At 40.9% G+C, this 18,870-nt stretch overlaps 3 protein-coding genes across 3 annotated transcripts; all 3 read right to left on the bottom strand.

Moving 5' to 3' along the window:
- Nucleotides 1–440: 440 nt before the first annotated feature.
- Nucleotides 441–5,078, bottom strand: LOC124336088 (ABC transporter G family member 20-like). The gene is made up of 12 exons (XM_046789722.1): nucleotides 4,649–5,078; nucleotides 3,894–4,316; nucleotides 3,419–3,512; nucleotides 3,020–3,343; nucleotides 2,695–2,933; nucleotides 2,378–2,585; nucleotides 2,101–2,278; nucleotides 1,900–2,015; nucleotides 1,766–1,836; nucleotides 1,587–1,675; nucleotides 1,333–1,509; nucleotides 441–1,248 (listed from the first exon to the last, which is right to left on the bottom strand). Exons 1-12 carry the CDS (start codon nucleotides 4,858–4,860, stop codon nucleotides 941–943), a joined length of 2,439 nt encoding a protein of 812 aa, XP_046645678.1. The 5' UTR covers nucleotides 4,861–5,078; the 3' UTR covers nucleotides 441–940.
- A 3,421-nt stretch (nucleotides 5,079–8,499) lies between these two features.
- LOC124336102 (ABC transporter G family member 20-like) lies at nucleotides 8,500–12,535 on the bottom strand. The gene is made up of 12 exons (XM_046789751.1): nucleotides 12,041–12,535; nucleotides 11,492–11,914; nucleotides 11,299–11,392; nucleotides 10,903–11,223; nucleotides 10,672–10,820; nucleotides 10,395–10,602; nucleotides 10,124–10,301; nucleotides 9,914–10,029; nucleotides 9,750–9,820; nucleotides 9,569–9,657; nucleotides 9,322–9,498; nucleotides 8,500–9,252 (listed from the first exon to the last, which is right to left on the bottom strand). The coding sequence occupies exons 1-12, from the start codon at nucleotides 12,241–12,243 to the stop codon at nucleotides 8,945–8,947; spliced, it is 2,337 nt and encodes a 778-aa protein (XP_046645707.1). The 5' UTR covers nucleotides 12,244–12,535; the 3' UTR covers nucleotides 8,500–8,944.
- Nucleotides 12,536–14,505: 1,970 nt separating this feature from the next.
- LOC124336200 (putative fatty acyl-CoA reductase CG5065) lies at nucleotides 14,506–16,892 on the bottom strand. Its single transcript, XM_046789911.1, has 8 exons — nucleotides 16,589–16,892; nucleotides 16,267–16,515; nucleotides 16,020–16,168; nucleotides 15,777–15,946; nucleotides 15,569–15,701; nucleotides 15,224–15,467; nucleotides 14,837–15,090; nucleotides 14,506–14,743 (listed from the first exon to the last, which is right to left on the bottom strand). The coding sequence occupies exons 1-8, from the start codon at nucleotides 16,781–16,783 to the stop codon at nucleotides 14,608–14,610; spliced, it is 1,530 nt and encodes a 509-aa protein (XP_046645867.1). The 5' UTR covers nucleotides 16,784–16,892; the 3' UTR covers nucleotides 14,506–14,607.
- Between the last annotated feature and the right edge of the window lie 1,978 nt (nucleotides 16,893–18,870).

Raw genomic sequence — 18,870 nt, 5'->3', positions numbered from 1 at the left:
TTTTGATTGAAGCCAGTCATTGGCGGACTAAAAATTCGGTTACGGATTGAAACTTCGAACGAAAAAAAAAATTGATCTAAATTTAATACTGATTAAAGAAATATTAAATCCAGAAGGTCGGAGTTAAACTTCCAAAAAGGAGAAAATGCCGAAATACGACCATAGAAAAAGATATACGCTGGTTTGCCTTATGGCTTCATAGCCTACATTCCAAATTTCCAATTTCTCCCTATTTGATTTTTGCCCTTGAAAGAAATCGATAGTGAGTGGAGTACAACACTAACTGTAGAAAATAGGAAGGCCACAAACGGACAAGTATGGGAAGCGACAAAGGGAGGAAGTCATTTCGAATAGTCAGATTTCTTTTCAAATGCGACCACAACTTTTACCTGCGACCTTTCTATGTCTTGTTTATTTTTAGAAATCCAAACACGCAGTGATTCTGTCTACATTTTATTGTACATTCATTCCAAACGCATCGTATAGGTAGCGGCCGACAGGGTTTTCACTCGACCTATATATCAGCCGATAATATGGGGAAAAAAAACCTGTATGATGATTAAATTTCAATTCTCTTTCTTTTTAAATGTTTCAACTGTCCCCCAACTTATCCGGCATACCGCAATACAGCTCAACCACAAAAAGAAAAAGTGTAGGAGATGCCAATTCACAAATTTAAAAAAAAGATAATATTTACCATAATAAGAAAGTGCGTCTTCAATGATAGGTATAATATTGCACTATAGTATAATTATATACCAACAAATATCAGGCCACCACGACATCGTAATTCGGGTAAATTTTAAAAATAAAACACGCGGTAAACAGTAACGTTTTTGCACGAACCGAAAACAAAATTATCCAATCGACTTGGATGAACGAAATACATCCGCCCTCTCCGGCGGGGAACTTATATACGCAGTTTTGCATGTACGGAGGTTTAACTGGCGTATTTGCGGACTCGTATGATTATCAAACACATCGTCAACAAGGCGACAATCCAAGCTATGCTGATCAAAATTCCCGCGTAAACGTCGAGTCGTTCTATGCCCCACCCTCGCGAGAAAATCGACCTCAACGATTCGATGGCGTAAGTCAGCGGCATGGAGTAGGCGATGCTCCGGAAGTAAAACGGCATGCCTTCAATCGGCCAGCACACTCCGCTGATAACCGTGAAAGGTAGAAAACTGGCCTGAGACAGCAACAGGGCGCTGTTTTCGTTATCGCATAGAGTGGCAATCAGCAGACCTGTAAATATTTTTTTTTTCCAAACAAAAATTTGTTATGCAAATTTCTAAAGATAAAAAATAAAGTAGTACAGTAAATAATTACCGAAACACATGCCGACAAGACCCTGGAGGAGCGTGATGAATATAGCCAGGACCAGGTTTCCGTGACAGGGGATGTTGAAGAGCAAAAGCATGCACATGAAAACCAAGGCCGTTTGGCCCATCATCACTGTGCACTGGTTGACCAAATGGCCGATCAAAACTTCAGTCATCTGCACGCCTGTATAATAGAGGAATTAAAATAATTAATAAATTCTAATTCAATTATTTAAAAAAAGATAAAATTAAGAATTTTACCAGCTACTAAACTACGGTCGAGGAGACCTTGCTGCCTTTCAGAGACGAAGACTCCGGCAGTTAACGAGACGGCCATGAAGTACACGATCCTTTTTATTGGAGTGGGGGAAATAAATTTATTATACGGGGTTATTATTGAGTTGTGGTCCGTCACGACATTATTTCGTGAAAACACTTACGAGATAATAAGACCAGGGGCCATAAATTCAGTGTACGGAGTGTCCTTCTGTCCATATACTGGGTCTAAAAACTGTTGGAAAATTTGTAAGAAATGCGCGATATGAAATGAAATTCTTGGCTGTTGTATACGCACCACTACGGGAAGGTATCCCGCTTCCGGCTCAAACATGCAGGCCTTCATGAAATCTTTGAAAAAATTCCCGTAGGCTTCCAACAGCCATTTTTCGACATACACATCAATTTGTTGATCTGAATTTAAAATTACAAAACATTGTGCGTAGATTTAAAAAATAATTTGTTTAGATTATAACTTAAATTATGTTTGATAACTCACTGGAAGAGTCCATGTTGATGCTGATTCGACTGCGCATGATGTTTTCTAAATTGGCCGCATCTCCCTCCGTCTGGCGAACCTCAAATTCCTCGGTGAAATTTCGCCCAAAGTGGATCACACCCCAGACGTGGCCTTTTTTGCCCGCTTCCAAAGCGTTCGGCACACTTTCGTAAGGGACCTACATTCGCCAAAAAATTAACCCATTTCTCGACATCAAATTACCCGTTCATATAGTCTCTTATATAAAAATCAGCAATAGCAAAAAGCCCAATCCAACCTGAACGATGTTGTCCTTAATGTATCGCAGGTAGCGACAGCTGAGCATCGAATACGAACAATCGGTCGAGTAATTGCAAATGCGTCCCTGGATGGGGTTGATCTCCTCGTTGACGATGGCCATTTTCAGGCCGGTGGGTTCGTGTCCGAGGGTCACGTTGAAGACGGTCGCTTGGAAAGCGGGCAAAAAGTAGAGCAGCACAAAGATCCTTCATCATCGGGCGAGAGAGAATGAACAATCAGACCGTCATCATCACAGTAATAATAATACACAGCTACGCATTATTTGCTATTGGAAAGTAGTATTTCAAACCGCACCCAATGTTCCGAAACGTTAGCAGAAAGTTCTTCCGAATGAGCGCGCCGAGCCGGTGCGACGATGGTAAGGCCACTCGGAAGGTGTGCGAACGATTTTTGCGGCCCGTCGTGCGGCCCCCCGATGCTGATGCCATAGCAGCAACACTTCCCGGTTGTTGACTCATAGTGATGTCCGCTTCGCTAAGGTTGGTCGTGTTGCTAATAGTGCTGCTGATCAATTCGACGTTGACTGGTGGCTCCTATCATTTGGCGCAAATGAGATATGAGCGTTATAAAAGGGACACTGAAATGTTATAAGGTCAAAATGATTCAGTTTGTGTCTTACTCCTGAGGAATTGGTTGGCGAGGCGGGGAATTGGGGGTGTTCTACTTCCGAGACACTGATCTGACTGATGGAATCATCAAACGCCATATTAACGTGGTCTACTGAGGGCTGTTGAGGTCGGGCCGCAGTTTGGCACGTCACAACGGGGCCAGTGGTGCTGGTGGTGTCCGCCGCGACCCCAATTCGTTGTTCGACTCGCTTTTTGACGCCGTCCCTTATGCAGATCTTCAAAAAGACGGCCTCCAATGAAGGCAGTCGGTATGAATTCAGTAAATTTTCGGGCGACTCTTCCACCAACAAGCGACCGGAGCGCATCATTCCAATCTATAATGCGAAAATTAAAAATTCATGAAATTAAAATTTTAAAATAAGGTGCAGTTTTTTAAAATCGCTTGATACCGTGTTGGCCTGTCGGGCTTCTTCGATGTAGTGGGTGGTTACTATGACTGTTCTTCCATGATCGACACTCTGGCGAATAAGGTGATTCCAAATGCTGTATCATATAATTATAAATGGGAAAATTAAGTCAATATAACCGAGAGATGATGCGCCAAGGCAGATATTAATTCAGTCTTTCGACGAAGGACCAAAAGAAAATGGCCTTTGCAACTTTTGTAAACACGCACAAGTATAAATAATAATACAGAGAGAGAGAGAGAGAAACACGTCTAAGAAAAGGCTGAAAAGCTATTCGAGATTCACCGATTAAAGCTTAGGCAACTTTCATTATTCTTTGAACAAATAAAGAAAAATGTAAAACGAGCCAATAAAAAAGGCAGTCCCCTACTTAAGATTCGAGGCCATTGATAGAGAAAAGCATCCGCCGGCATCAATGAAAATACAACAGCAGCAGCATGCAGATAGAAACTCTCACCTGTGTCTGAGTAGAGGGTCGACTCCCACCGTAGGTTCGTCCAAGATGAGCAATTCGGGCTCGTGGAACAAGGCGACGGCGAACGAGACGCGCCGCTGTTGTCCGCCGCTCAGCGTCTTGACGTAACGATCGCTGGCAGGCAGGTCCAACAATTTGGTCAGAAACTCTAACTGCGAGTCGACAAAGGCGGCCCGCAAATTGTAGATGCGACCAAAATACTGGAGAGTCTCCTTGATGGTGAAGTCGCCGAACAAGGCCAGCTCCTGTGGCATGTAGCCAACGCGCGGGCCGGGCACGCCGCTCTCCGGAGTGCCCGGCTCGTTGCCAAGGACCAGTATCTCGCCGCTGTTCAAGCTGCGACGGCCAACCAGACAGCTGAGCAAAGTCGTTTTCCCGCACCCGCTGGCTCCGAGCAACCCGTATCTGTGAAAGAATTATAGAGTAGTTGGAAATTTTAGCTATAACGGTTAACGTGTCTATAACGATGAGATCAAGACTCATTCAGGAATGGAGAGGGTTCAATCAAATTCCTCGAAAACTAAGCGTCTTGGAACGAGTTTTCATCGTGTCTGGGTCACACGCATACGAATTGAATAACTTGAATAAAAGAATTCAACGTCTAAAACCACATGTCTATAAATTTAACGCTAATTCAATTTTCTTTAAGAGATCTGTGGATTATTTGCATGTCCAAAAATTTAAATGAAATTAAATAAGTGAAAGTATAATCGCTAAATAATAGTTAATTGACTTACATGTCTCCTTTTTTGATCGTCATGTTCAATCCTTCGAGGACCGCGCATCGATTTTTGCCAGATCCGTACACTTTAGTCGCATTCCGGACGACGACCGCCCGAGCGGATGCTGATGACGAACCCCCTGCTGATCCGTTGTTCATCTCGTCACTAGTCGTCAGACGATGTGGTTCCACAATCACCTCCGATCCTCCGACATTATCTTCTTTCATTTTTATTTTTATTTCAAATTCCCACTTTCGGATTTTTGTTTTAAATTTTCCAAATCGAAAACGGAAAAATCCGAGTCGAAAACAGCGGGTGAACTTTTTTTGATGCACTTTTCGGAGCAAAAAACCAATTAACCCACAAAATAATAAAAAAATAAACCAAAACAAGTTGAGATGTTTACGGGAGAGGCAGATCTAATAGAGGACTGGGTTTGTAGCTGGGCTACGAGTGACTACATTGTGTTTGGCTCGTGGAAAAGAACATATAATACATGTAGTCCATCGCCCGCAGCGTTACACCGCTCCGAAGCCGTCTTCACTCTATGGTATTCCCTCTCACTGCTCCTGGTGGTGGTGTTTGCTGCCGCTCCATCCAGGAGGAGTCTCTAGGCACTATATAGGCAGTACACTCCCTTCCGTAATCAGGTAGACTTTACCCTCTTCCATCTCAAAGGCAATATTGCTGCGGCATGATGGCCGCAGGCAATGGGCTACATCTTTGTGGCCACGGGGGCTTTGTGCGTGTTGGTGTATATACACAGGTGAGAAGTAGGCCTAAAAGTCTGGAAAGGAGTTGTTTTCTTTTTCTATCGATTTTCTCTTTCCTTTCTATGTATACCTGGGCGCTAGTGGTGGTGGGGTGATGGCAGCAGCAGCCAACAACCTGCGAGCTCCACGGCGGATCTACCTGTTAGTTCGTATCTCCCGCATCCCAAGGCCGAGCACACATACCGTAAAATTTAAAAAAAATATCTAATAGAAAGAAGATATAGTGACAGCTGTTTTTTGTCACCATGATGAGCCCCGGGAACGTATATCTGTATATACATGGGCGCCCGACATCGAAAACTATTTTTCCCTTTCTATTGTTGTTATATATGTATGCCTAACCTTCACCGGCTGGCTTGACTGGCTTCCTTAACAATACTCACCTCGATGGAGAAGACCGAAAGAAAGTTTCTTCTCCGATGGATCACATGATGGAGGGGGGGGGGACCTTGGAATACCAGACATTCAAAAAAGAAAATGCCTATGCCTATAGTTGATGATTAGTCTCCCCCAAGAAGGGCAATGCACTCTTTTGATGGATCTCAACAGGTAGATCGCTATGAAGATGTTCGATATACATAGGGACACACAAAAGAAAAAAAAGCTTGGCGCTCACCTGCGTACCGCATTATCAATCCCTCGCTCTGTACGGTCCCTCGCGGAGAAAATGTTGGAGACGTGCAGCAGGGGAAATTCGATTTTCTGTTTCACACAGTTTCGCAGCGATGCGCCATTGAATTGAATTGTGATGAACTGATTGAGGTATACATCGACTGGTCTATTTTGAGGCTGCATTACTCTTTCTTTGCGGTTGGAATCAGCAGACCCCAATACCGTGATGGTTAGTAATTTGTAAAAGTTTTGATTGTCAAAACTTCCCCATACATCGTATAGGTGAAAGCTTAAGTGCTGTATTTCATCACCCAGCATATACAGCTTTCCATTTGCGTTCTGCCGGATATGGCAATGTTAAAACAAAAAAAAACAAAAATCAAGGTAAATTCCGACTCATCAATAGGTTCCAACATATTTTTTGGCCATGTTTTGCGTTCGCCATATAAAGTTTTTTTTACAGCATATGCTGGCTATTGTTTACGAAATTTTCCCCCTTCACGTGTCAGGGTCGCATCAGGAGAATGATTTATAACGATGTGAATTGGAATTACTCGGCGGAATGAATTGATGGTGCTTTTTTATCCGTTATTATTTTTGTTTGAAACCTTCTACGTTGTTGATCTCTGGAATATAAGTATGCGCCCTTTTATTGATCTACCCAGGAAAAAACCAAAAGAATTTCCGTGTTTTTGAAATGATGATTATGTGCGTGTTGTGAAGGTGACCGATAAGCACGTCCAGGTTGGGGCGTGCTCAACACCAAATACCATCAAAAAGATTTTCCTACAGGGATTACGAAGACAAGATAGCGGTACTTCATAGACCCCCCTCCATTTTTAAAAGCTTATAGAAATATTTAAAAAAAAGTGAATGGGGTAACTTAATAAATAATAATATTTTTAAATACGCTATTTAAACACACAAAAGCTTTTAAATGTCCGCTTAGCTCATTGGCTAGAGCGGTCGGACCTATACGCGCTCAGTTGGTGTGATAGTTTTGAATGAGAGCACAACTGGTAGGAGACTTAGAGTAGGACTTATTTGTCGACAATGCGCTGAATTCCAACCCAGACATTGATTCCATTTTGCTAAAAATTTGCATTTTTATACATTTGTTTGATAATAATTTGAATAGAAAATGTTCAGACTCCAGCATAGGCTATACCATATTCAACTGTGTCAATGGTTCAATTTATTGAACACGCAAAAATTTTTTAAACACAAATGTTTTCAATTGTTGGAATGTTGTTTTAGTCAAAATATACATATCTTTATTATTTCGTGACTGAAAAAATAAATTTTTGTTCCCGTTAAAAGTAATCAACACTGCTGTTGGACGGTGAAGTGAAGAGAGTATGGCGATGAGTTTATGTTGATACAACCTATAACTGCATTCCATTTTCCCAAGCATGAGGTATTTAAAGCTTTGACTTTAAGCTGCGTTATAATGATTGACAGTGACCTAACAGATAACAGATCCTACCTAATAATATGCAAATCCTAGTTATACTGCTGGTGTGTTTCCTTCGAGATAAGTGTATGCGCTTATAGAAACCACCATTTGAAAAATTTAAATATGTTTAAATAGCCGTTGAAATTTTGACTAACGAGAATCTTCACACGACTAGCCAGTGCTAAACGATCCATGACGAAAAGAAATAAGACGCAGTGCGACGCAACTGACTGAGAAATGAAAAATGAAATTTTCGGAAATTTTCTTCTGCGTCTCAATGTCTGTTTGTTAACGAAATCCGAATCCCGCCGAAATGTGCGAGGAGATGAATCGCTCCAACCAACCTGCAACCGAGGACGCGTCAATTTTACGAGCGCTCAACAGTCGTGGAGAAGGGCGACAACTTGCGTGAAGGTCGAAAACATTCTGGGACCCGTTAGCCGTTTGATCGTTTGGAAATCGCTAAATAGTTTGTGTGGGTGAGGTATGCTCGGCCTCGAAAAGAAAAAAGACGTTGAAACGTTTAGCCATTATCTATTGAGCCTGCACGTCCGCCAAATATGAAATGGTGAAAGGAAGACGGACTGTGCTGTGCTCTTTGAAACGGCAGTCAAACCGTCAGCCATTTGTGCTGGTCTGTAAATCACGCACTCCACCGCTTCGGTAACGCTGGAGGAACACCTGACTTTTTTGTTTTTATCGGATAGAGTTTCCTATTATACGCGATAGCAGGGGGATCACATTTGCATTTGGCGTCACTTTGAAAAGTTTCCAGCTGGGCGAACTCGTCGTCACTATGCGGCCAAAAGGGACTTTGCAAAATGTTGGATAAGATTCACGAAAGATGTCACTCATGTTGCTTCGTCGTCACCCGAAGGCGGTAAATTTCAATTTGTTTAAACAATTGACCACAAATTGATATCGACACCAATTCCAAGAGTTCACTGAACTTCGATTAATCACGGCCGAGAAGCGCTTGAGTGATTCGGTGTGATTATGTAGCATTCTGTGTTATAAGGAAACTATTTATGAAATCGTTTAATTGTATTATTATGCGAATACAAGGGACAAAATTACGTGTGTCTTGGAAAGGTTTAATGCAAACACACGCAAACACAGGACAACCGGCGGTCTGATTAACGAGAATACGAATATTATGCGAACTCAATTGGCTAAATCAAATTGCGACAACTTACGAGCTCCAATGCGTAAAAATAAATAAATAAAATACCATAAAATTTTTACAAATAACAAGAATAAAATGCCAATAATACTCGAGTCATCATAAAAGTTAAAACGTAAAATCCATTACCCTATATAATGTTCAAAAATTCTACACATGGATCTACAACTCAATACCCAGCCATAAATATTTCCACGTAAGAAAAAGCTCATATTAAACTCAAATGTAGAAATTAAGCTGTTTGATGAGGAACGATAACTTAAAAAAAAAAATCAGGTACGTCAAATTTATCGCGCATACTTGCGGATGCGCAAAACAATCAGGCACAGAATTAACAAAGCCAAAATCCAAGCTAAGCTGATAATAATTCCCAGGTAGACGTCGGGTCGTTCTATGCCCCACCCTCGTGCGAAAACGCACCTCAAAGCCTCGATGGCGTACGTCAGTGGCATTGAATAAGCAATTTTCCGAAGGTAAGGCGGCATGCCTTCAATCGGCCAACACACACCGCTGATAACCGTGAACGGCAGAAAACTGGCCTGAGACAGCAACAGGGCGCTGTTTTCATTATCGCAGAAGGTGGCTATTAGCAGACCTGTAGGCGTAATTTAAAATCACATTAAAATCCGAATAAAACGAATGCAATCAAAAATGACGTGCTCACCGAAACACATTCCAACAAAGCCTTGAAGAAAGGTGATGAATACAGCTAGCGCCAGGTTGCCATGGCAGGGAATGTTGAAGGCCAATAACATGCACAAGAAAACCAAAGTGGTTTGACCAATCAAAATAGAAAATTGGTTGATCAATTGCCCAATCAAAATTTCGGTCATCGTTACACCTGAAAACAAATCGTCGATCTTATTCAAGAAAACAAAAAGGACCATTTAACAAATTTTGTTTAAACCTACCAGCCACTAAGCAACGATCGAGGAGTCCTTGTTTTCTTTCAGAGACGAAAACGCCAGCAGTCAAAGAGACGGCCATAAAGTACACGATCCTTGAAAAATAATTTATTATGAGTTATTTTGAATGATGTAATAGAATTTTTATGCACGGGCGTTTCCATCATTTTTACAATCAGCATCTTACGAGATAATAAGACCGGGGGCCATGAATTCAGTAAACGGAGTATCTTTCTTGCCGTAAACTGGATCAAGAAACTACACAATGGCCCAATGGGTAATAAAATACAGAAACATTCAATTTTGAATCAGTGAATAATTATGAAAACCAATTTACTAAAAATATTGTACCTCGACAGGGATGTAACCCGCTTCTGGCTCGTGTTGGCAAGCTCTCATAAAATCTTTGAAGAAGTCACCGAAAGCTTCCAAAAGCCACTTTTGAATAAAAACATCAATCTGTTGGTCTAATAGTGAGAATTTAATCAAAACGCGCAAGATTAATAACTTAGAAAAATATTTAAAAGATTATTTCCATCGACTATTAATGTATATTCTTACTGGAGGAATCCATGTTGATGCTGATTCGACTGCGTATAATATTGTTTAAATTGGCCGAGTCTCCTTCAGATTGGCGCACCTCAAACTCCTCGGTGAAATTATGTCCGAAATGGATCACACCCCAGACGTGGCCTTTTTTGCCTGCTACCAAAGCGTCCGATATGTTGTCGTATGGGATCTGAATTATGCGTGAATGCCAAAAACAAAATTTTATAAATATGGATATTTCTAATTCAAAATAAAACAACCCGCTCTGTGAAATTTATGAAACCTGAATGATGTTGTCTTTAACGTAGCGAAGGTAGCGACAGCTGAGCATCGAATAGGAACAATCCGTCGTGTAATTGCAGGTGCGGCCTTGGCTCGGATCCAGCTCGTCGTTAACGACGCCAATTTTAAGGCCTTTCGGTTCGTGTCCGAGAGTAACATTGAAGACAGTAGCTTGGAAGGCTGGCATCAAATAGATGAACACGAATATCCTTTGATAAATTTTTAAAAAAGTCAAACAACTGTTATTGGATTTACAATCGAGATGAAATTTATCTAACCCAAGGTTGCGAAATGTCATCAAGTAATTTTTGCGGATGAGGGCCCCGAGGCGATGAATTGACGGCAACGACAATTTCAAACTGTGATTTTTGCGCTTACGTATTTTTGCGCCTGTGCTGTCGCTGATGTCAAGATTAAACGTCGCATTCTATAGGGATAATTTTTAAGAACAAATTTCCTTAATTGATTTAATTATAATAAAATTTTAATAAGCAGAATTTTTTTCTTACGGAGGAACTGCTGGTCGTTGAATCAATCGACCCACGGCTATTACTGTGACGTTGACGATGTACGCTCGTTTCAGTAACATCCGTTTGGTTTACGACGCCCTCCGCATAGTCCACACTATCTCCCTGAGGTTGTTGTTGTTGGGCCTCTTCCGTGTTCTGGATCGTCGCATTTGAAATGGAAGCGTTTACCATCGACTCGGTCTGCTGTTCGTCCATGCAGAGTTTCAAAAAGGCATCCTCTAAAGATGGACGTCTGAAATTTCTCATCAGATTGTTGGGCGACTCTTCTGCAAGCAAACGACCGGAGCGCATCATTCCAATCTATTTTAACACACAAAATTCATTTTCACGTAAAACGGTAATACATTCTCGCTTTTCCAATGTTGCGCATAATACCGTGGTTGCCTGTCTGGCTTCCTCAATGTAGTGGGTAGTCACTATGACGGTTCTTCCATGATCGACACTCTGGCGAATAAGATGATCCCAAATACTACGACAATAAGAAAATGAACATAATTATTTCAGGTTTGATGTCTTAATAAATATGAAGAAATTTGAGACATTAGAATTATCCAAATCTTGAAATTACCTGCGCCGTAGTAGAGGATCAACGCCAACGGTTGGTTCATCCAAGATGAGCAATTCGGGCTCGTGGAACAAGGCGACGGCGAACGAGACGCGCCGCTGTTGTCCGCCGCTCAGCGTCTTGACGTAACGATCGCTCGGAGGCAGGTCTAAAAAACTGGACAAGAATTCCAACTGGGAGTCGACAAATGCCGTTCGCAGATTGTAGATGCGGCCAAAGTACTGGAGCGTTTCTTTGATTGTAAAGTCGCCGTACAGCGCCAACTCTTGCGGCATGTAACCAATTCGGGGACCCGGGACGCCGCTCTCCGGAGTGCCCGGCTCGTTGCCAAGGACCAGTATCTCACCGCTGTTTAAACTGCGACGGCCGACAATACAACTTAAAAGAGTGGTTTTACCGCATCCACTGGCACCCAGTAATCCATATCTGTTCAACAAATTGGCATTCATTAAAAATTGGTCCATCAAGTTCAGTTGAAAAGTCTCAAACATTTTTATCAAATCGTGCTTTTTGTCTTAAGTCAGCATAAGAACACTATAAATTAAGTCTTACATGCTTCCTCTTTTAACTGTCATGTCCAATCCTTCGAGAATAGCGCAGCGGTTTTTCCCAACTCCGTAAGATTTATTGGCGTTCCGGACAAGGACCGCTTGATCAATCCGACGAGAGCTGCCGCTCGGATTGACGTTCGTTTCACTTTCGTGTCGGCGATGAGATGAAATGGAAACCGTAAACTCTTCCACGTCTTTCTCCATTATGTCGAGGTGTATATAATTGTCTCGCGATGGTGGGAAATTTACGCAATTGCTTTTGAAAAACGTTCGGTTAACGAGGTCGATCTTTAGCCGCACGCTCCGAACACAGCACAGAAATAAATACAAGTCAGAGAAAGTGGGAGATGGTAAGACTTAGTCTGCGGCTGAGGAACAAGTGACAATTTTCTGCTTTTGGGTGTCGTAGAAAAAGCAAATCTGTGGGGGAACTAACCATAATGGAGAGTGAGTATATCGGAGCCACAACCCACAAGCGGCACAGTGAAGAAAAAAAAGGCGCACAATCATGTAATCGTGCGCTCATGCTGTGCTGGTTTTCTCAAGGTTATAGCGAAATATACCACTTGCGCAATTTTTTTTTTTTTTCAAAAACCCATTTGTGATGAGTTTGTTCAGGAGTTTCAGGGTTTTTTCTCCAGTATAGGCAAGTGTCCTTCTTTGTTACATACCCCAACTGCGCGTTTCAACCGACTAGAGGCCGTTCAAGAACAAATGATAAACCCGGGAAATATAAAGCGCGCTAAAGAATAAAGAATTTACTGAATTTACTATTTCACCATCGGGACGCGCAATGCGTAATAGGACAGTGAAAAAGATCTTTTTTTTTCTTTTTTTCTTTCTGGGTCAAGATCGTGACTTGGCGTGAATCTTGGTGCAAATATACGATGCTAGTGTCAAAGTCTTTGTCTTGATTTGTTCTTTTTTTAGCCGTGGCCGCCAACAGAACGCGCACAGTCATTAGAGCCTTACCCGTATCGTCCTCGAATAAATTCTCTGGAACATCTCAAATTGTTCGATATCCTTTTTTTCTTTTATACAATAAAGTTTGATGCGTGGGATGACTGGTATTTATTAAAATTGTAATTCACATTATTTTGTTACCTGAATTATTAAAACGAAAATAACGACTGAATATTATAACGCTAAAGTGTTATTGATCCTATACTCGTCATCGAGAAAAATTGGCGCATTATTTTTAATATTCTTTGCTATTTCTTTTTTTTTTGAATACCTTGTCCTTATCAAAGTAGCGAAAAATTTTAACTTAATGAAAATCGAATGGCGTCTTTAGAATTTGATCATTGGACACCGGCGTGTCAATTCAAGCCTCTACCACTGAGCTACTAAATAGTGTGGAAGAAAAGGAAAAATTTGTATATGTTCTCACCCAATACTGTTTTAGCATATGATCTACTTCCGGAAATAGTAAAGATCGGATATGCGGCCATGGTATAATGGATATAGCATCTAGCATTGTATGAAAATGTCCCGTGTTCGATTCCCACTACCTCCACATTTCCCTCCATTGTTGTCCCTTATATCGGCCTGAATAATTTAACTATAACTATGCATGTACTAACCCTAACTACTTAACCCTAACTCTCAACGACTAATACTAACGACTAAATAACTAACACTAACAATAACTGAATCACTAACTAACACTAACTATGCTAACAACTTATATGCGCGGCATATAAAAAAAACACGAGATAAATTCGTTGGGGCAAGTCAGATCGATTATCATTGTAAGACGTGGGACAATCTTGTACGCCGCAGTACTCGAATGTTGGCTACTGCTGTAATAGACCGGTATGAGAGATGTTTTTTCTTTTTTTTTTTTTTTTGAACAAGGAAATTAATGACACCTTTAACTAACTCGGAAGAGGAGATGCGCTGAGAGGTTTATTAATGATTATAACGACGCTAAAGGCTGGCGTTGTCCATGACCCGTTGTCCCATGACCCATTTAGCCCATTTTTTCATTCTATAATTTCTCCTCTGGCTTTCATCTAATTAGCGCTAATTAGAAAATAAGAAATAGGGAAAAAATCGCTATGAAAGCACTGCGAGAGCCAGAGAATAAAACAACGACCGTGTATAAGAATGTATATAGGAAAAGACGAACAGGATACATATATCTCGGACACAAAAGAGCAACAAGCGGCAACAAGTTCTGGCCATTTTTCTGGACTTCCTCCGGTTTTCTTATACAGAGGAAACCTAGATAGAAAGTAACGCTATGTTATTTGTTCCGGTGTTTATTAGAAGGTCTGTAACAAAATAATATTTCAACAGCTGGGGAACTCAGGAGTGTCAACACGGTCGTTTTCTTCCGCATTTGTTCAGTTCCCCAGTTTTAATGGTGGTCCGAATGCAAAGGAAAATCCTCGCCGTAAAGGACAATGAAACCTTGACGGTGTAAAACGTTATTGAGAGGCTTGAACGCTTTTATCGGCGCCATTAAAAGTCTCTACGGTTTATTCATTTCACTTTTAAAGGTCAATTAAAATTCGAATTCTGCACTAACATTGATTGGGTATAAGGAAACAATTCCATCGCGCCTTATTGCCTAAGAATGACGTAAGCGATTTTCCGTTTCAAGGATTCAGTTACCAATAAATAAGGGAAAATTTTCTTTAAAGCGAGAAGAATGAAGCTGAACAAAAGAGAACGAACAAACAGCTGTGCCATGCGCAGTCTAAAAAAAAAAAATAAATAAATACACAGTCACTAATTTAATATGTGGAACGCACTCTGGCTTAATTGAATATTATTATCTGCTGTATAGTACCTGCCAAGGTTTCTTCTAGCGATGGACAGAGTGGAAATATCGTCTTTGAGAATAAACCTCCGAGTGCCCAAAACGTAAACGTCGAAATACTTTTTCCATTCGATTTCGCGAACATCAAAGTAAAATATTTTCCGATCCTGTTCGGACATTTCTTCCATCAAGGGGATGTAGTTGTTGCTGAGAAATCGCCACTGATGCGTCGTGAAGAATTCAAACGGGAAAAAAGCTTGCGATGCCTTTGCGTACAGACGAACCTAAAATAATATACAAATATGCGGGAAAATAATTCAAAAAATTATCGCTAATATAATAGCTTATTTCGTTTAACGTTTCCCGCATCTCCTTTTTCCCCCAAAAGAATTAATAAATTTTGTTGCGGAATCATACCCATTTAGTTCGTTTGCCCGTCACCGAGTTGAACAAATCCATCAAGCGGGCTGGCAGGTCATGAAACAAAACTTGGTTAACTTTTAGTGAAACCTTGCCGACAGTCATATGGCAGCTGGGATACCACATCATGTCTTTTGTAGGGTATTTTAACCAAGACTCCATTGTTAAACGTTTGAGAAGACCCCAAGTAAGTGGATTTTGATGGCTGGTTGTGCAGCTGTAAACTTGAACGCCAGACTGTCTGAGAAAACAGGAATAATAACCATTTTCATTCGACCAACATGTCGTTACGCACTTTTGAGTTTTACTTTAATAATTACAATTTAAATAAAATCGTATTACCTTCGAGTGGCTTTGTACCAAGCCACTGCGATCATCAAATTAATTGGATAGTCGACGGGTATTATATCGCTAACTAGATCCTCGTTGGTTTTTATGATTCGAAAGAAGCCTTTCCCCACCGCAGCGATCGTTCCTACATAACGAAAGACATTCGTCAGCACATCTTAATGAATACAATTAATTAATGCAAGGCTAGGAATAGTTTTACCTGTCGTTCCGTTCATGTTGTCAACCCATCCGGGTACAGGTTCGCTCAGTGCTCCAGTAACAATAGATGGCCGGACAATCACTAGAGGAATGTTGCCGCATTTCTCTTCGAGCAATTGCTCGGCCAAGGCTTTGGTGTAGGTATAAGTGTTTGGACAATTCCCAATAAGTCTAATTTAAAAAAATAATAATAATATAAATTTGTTAAAAGTGGACCTTGCAGATCTTTAAATTATATCATTACTGGGCTTCAATATTCTTCACTGCGTCGTCATCGAGGCTGTCGAGCAGTTCAATCAGTTTGAGTGGATCAACTTTCGGATTCACGTAAATTTCTTCCTTTATTTCGTCCCGGTCGAGATTGTTAAAGGCAGTCGATACGTGGACAACAGCCTATTTTTCATCGCGATTTTTGTAAGAAAAAGAATCAGAATAGTTTACGATGAAATGAGTTTTGATAATGCGTTATGCAAGTTAGGGCAAATGCAAACCTCGAGACGTTTCATCTGGCGACAAACTTCGAGTAAATGCATCGGTCCCTTGACGTTCATCTCCATGGCCGCTTTGAGCTCTTCATTGAATTTGATAGTGGCTGCCGAGTGAAAAACAACTGAAACATTTTCAATCAACAACTGCAAATCGGACGGGGAGAGTCCGAATCCCGGTGAAGTGACATCGCCCGTTACGGCCGTGATTTTGGCCATCGCTTCTGGTTGCTGTTGCCTCACATTGTCGAATATCTGCGTTAGAATGTGTCATTGAATAAATGAACTAACCCAAATTACAAGTTGAATAATTGTTCGTATAATATACCTGATTGCTGATTAGTCCCTGAAGACGGCTTAGAACACTTTGGTCTTTAAACGGCCTCATCAGCAGATAGAGATGCTCAATACCGGGGCATGAGCGCAATAGCTTCTCCACCAACACCTTGCCCATGAAACCGGTTGCACCCGTCACAAATACCGAACGACCCTTGTAGTATTCAACGATGCTTGAATGCTCCATGTTATAGATTTAAAGGCGCGGATCGTCTTTGCGAACACCAATTGTCTGTAGTAAAACTGCGTGTGGCGAGATTTTTTTTTTCTTACGGGTTCCAACGTTTTTATATTTCTCATCCTAAATATTCCGTTAGCTTATGACATCCAGACGCTAATTGGTGAAATTCTGGCGAGACCCAAAAGTCAAATTTCGAGCCACGCCTTGTTATCTTCTGTTACTTAACTTGACACTATACACAACCGACTGGGGCGGCCGTTCAAAGAAGATAACAACCCCCTGGAACACAGCCGATAAGAAGCGAAAATGCCATAAATTTCCCATTTTTTTGTGGCCACTTGCTTATGGGTTTAAGATGACCGTTATTAACTTATTGCGTGGTTGCAGTGTGAAAAATAATTTTTTCGGAGATTATGCTGTTTGTGGGGGAGATATCTTGAGTAATATACTCATCAGAAATAAGCCAGGGGGTATTTAAGTTTTTTTTTTAAGGCTTGTGCAAGATTGTGCTGGTTAGGTATAATATAAGCCAGTCCGACAGCCGATGATATCGAAGAAAGAAAAGTTGTGTTTTTTTCTTGATCCAGTGGACGCGACGTACTGGTAAATCGGCGTAAATCCACCCATAAATTTTCCACGCGAACTTGTTGGGTTAAAAATTATTAAAAATGAGAATGCGCCCAGAAGGAAAATTGTGCATTGAATTTGTGTTGTTTTCATAATGGGAAATTTCAGGGTACGTCTCGGAAGTCGCAACTGGCAAGAAGACGCATACAAGCCACAATTTTCACGATCAAACGCTCACGCTTGGACGCGCCTGTTTTTTCGGCTTTTTAAAAGAGTTGACCACTAGAGCCACTAGGTGACTGCACTCGTACGATAAGCTGTGGGTTACTTTCTCTTTTTCACGGTCATGGCCACTAAATTTCTCATCACGTTCCAAAGAGTCTAGACTTCCATATAACGCGATGCAGGCTGGTTGAATATGAAATTAATTTTAATGTAGTAAATAATTACACGCCCAGTAGTTTTTGATTAGTGCGGTCTGTCAGTCCATTACATTTTTTTCAAACTGTGCAACTTTGTTTTGCTGAAATGAAAACATGAATTCCTTTTTACGTCATGCTGTGCTCCTATTTGCGGAAATCGCCAAATCGGTCAGGTTAATTGATACAAGTGTAAAATACCGCTGTATATTGAACTCTTCACTATAAACGTTTGCACTGGGGCAATTGATGCAGTGTACCGGTTGTGTGAAGAAGCCAACATTCTATATTCAACTCAGGTAATAACAGAAAGAAGGTGTTTTGTGGAGCTTCTTTTTGTCTAGTAGGATGTTGGATGGAGTGGGTGAGCGGACGTCCTTGTGTCAGTAACCCAGTGAGATTGTATATCTGTCACCCATCATGCGTTGGTATGCGTCATCCGTTTTTTTTTAAAGCGGCAGACATTAGTTTTGGAATAGTTTTATTTTTTTCGATTTTTTTTTATGGAAATTTTTGTTTAAAATATGGTCGTACCAAACCGGGAAAACGCATGGAAATTCTTTCGGGGAAAAATAACTAAACAGCCGTATATTTCAACAACCCTGTATTATCACAAACTAATTAAATTTAAGTCTTTACTCTTTAGTTAGTATAACATAATAATTCTTAATTTGTGGGAAATTCTCAAATTCTTAATGATTTTATTCCGCACTTTTTAGCTTTTTTTTTTAGAGACCACGGATAGAGTTCACTTGGATCTGTTTCATTTGATAGATATCCGATGGCTAAGTCTTCTGCTTTATGTCGGGGTTGATTGTCGTTCTTCTTGAACAAATCAGATTTTTCAAGAATTCGGGGCAGTACCTGTGGATCTCCAACGAACTTTGCTGTGTTAGAATTAAGCTGTTTTTGTTCCAAGGTAAAAGGCAAACGTTGTAACACTTTGTCCGGCTCTTCATCAACTTTCGTGCCAACAACCTCGCCATCGACCGATTTCTCCGGTTCAGGTTGTAATTGGCGAGGGTAAAAGTAACTAGTCAGCATGTCGATAATGATTTTACCCGAGTAAAGGCCTACCATAACCGACCATACTAAGAATACAATTAG

Source organism: Daphnia pulicaria, chromosome 4 (genome assembly GCF_021234035.1).
Source record: "Daphnia pulicaria isolate SC F1-1A chromosome 4, SC_F0-13Bv2, whole genome shotgun sequence".
Lineage (NCBI taxonomy): Eukaryota > Metazoa > Arthropoda > Branchiopoda > Diplostraca > Daphniidae > Daphnia > Daphnia pulicaria.
Note: the sequence above shows the minus strand (reverse complement) of the source record. Positions and strands in the feature narration are given on the sequence as shown.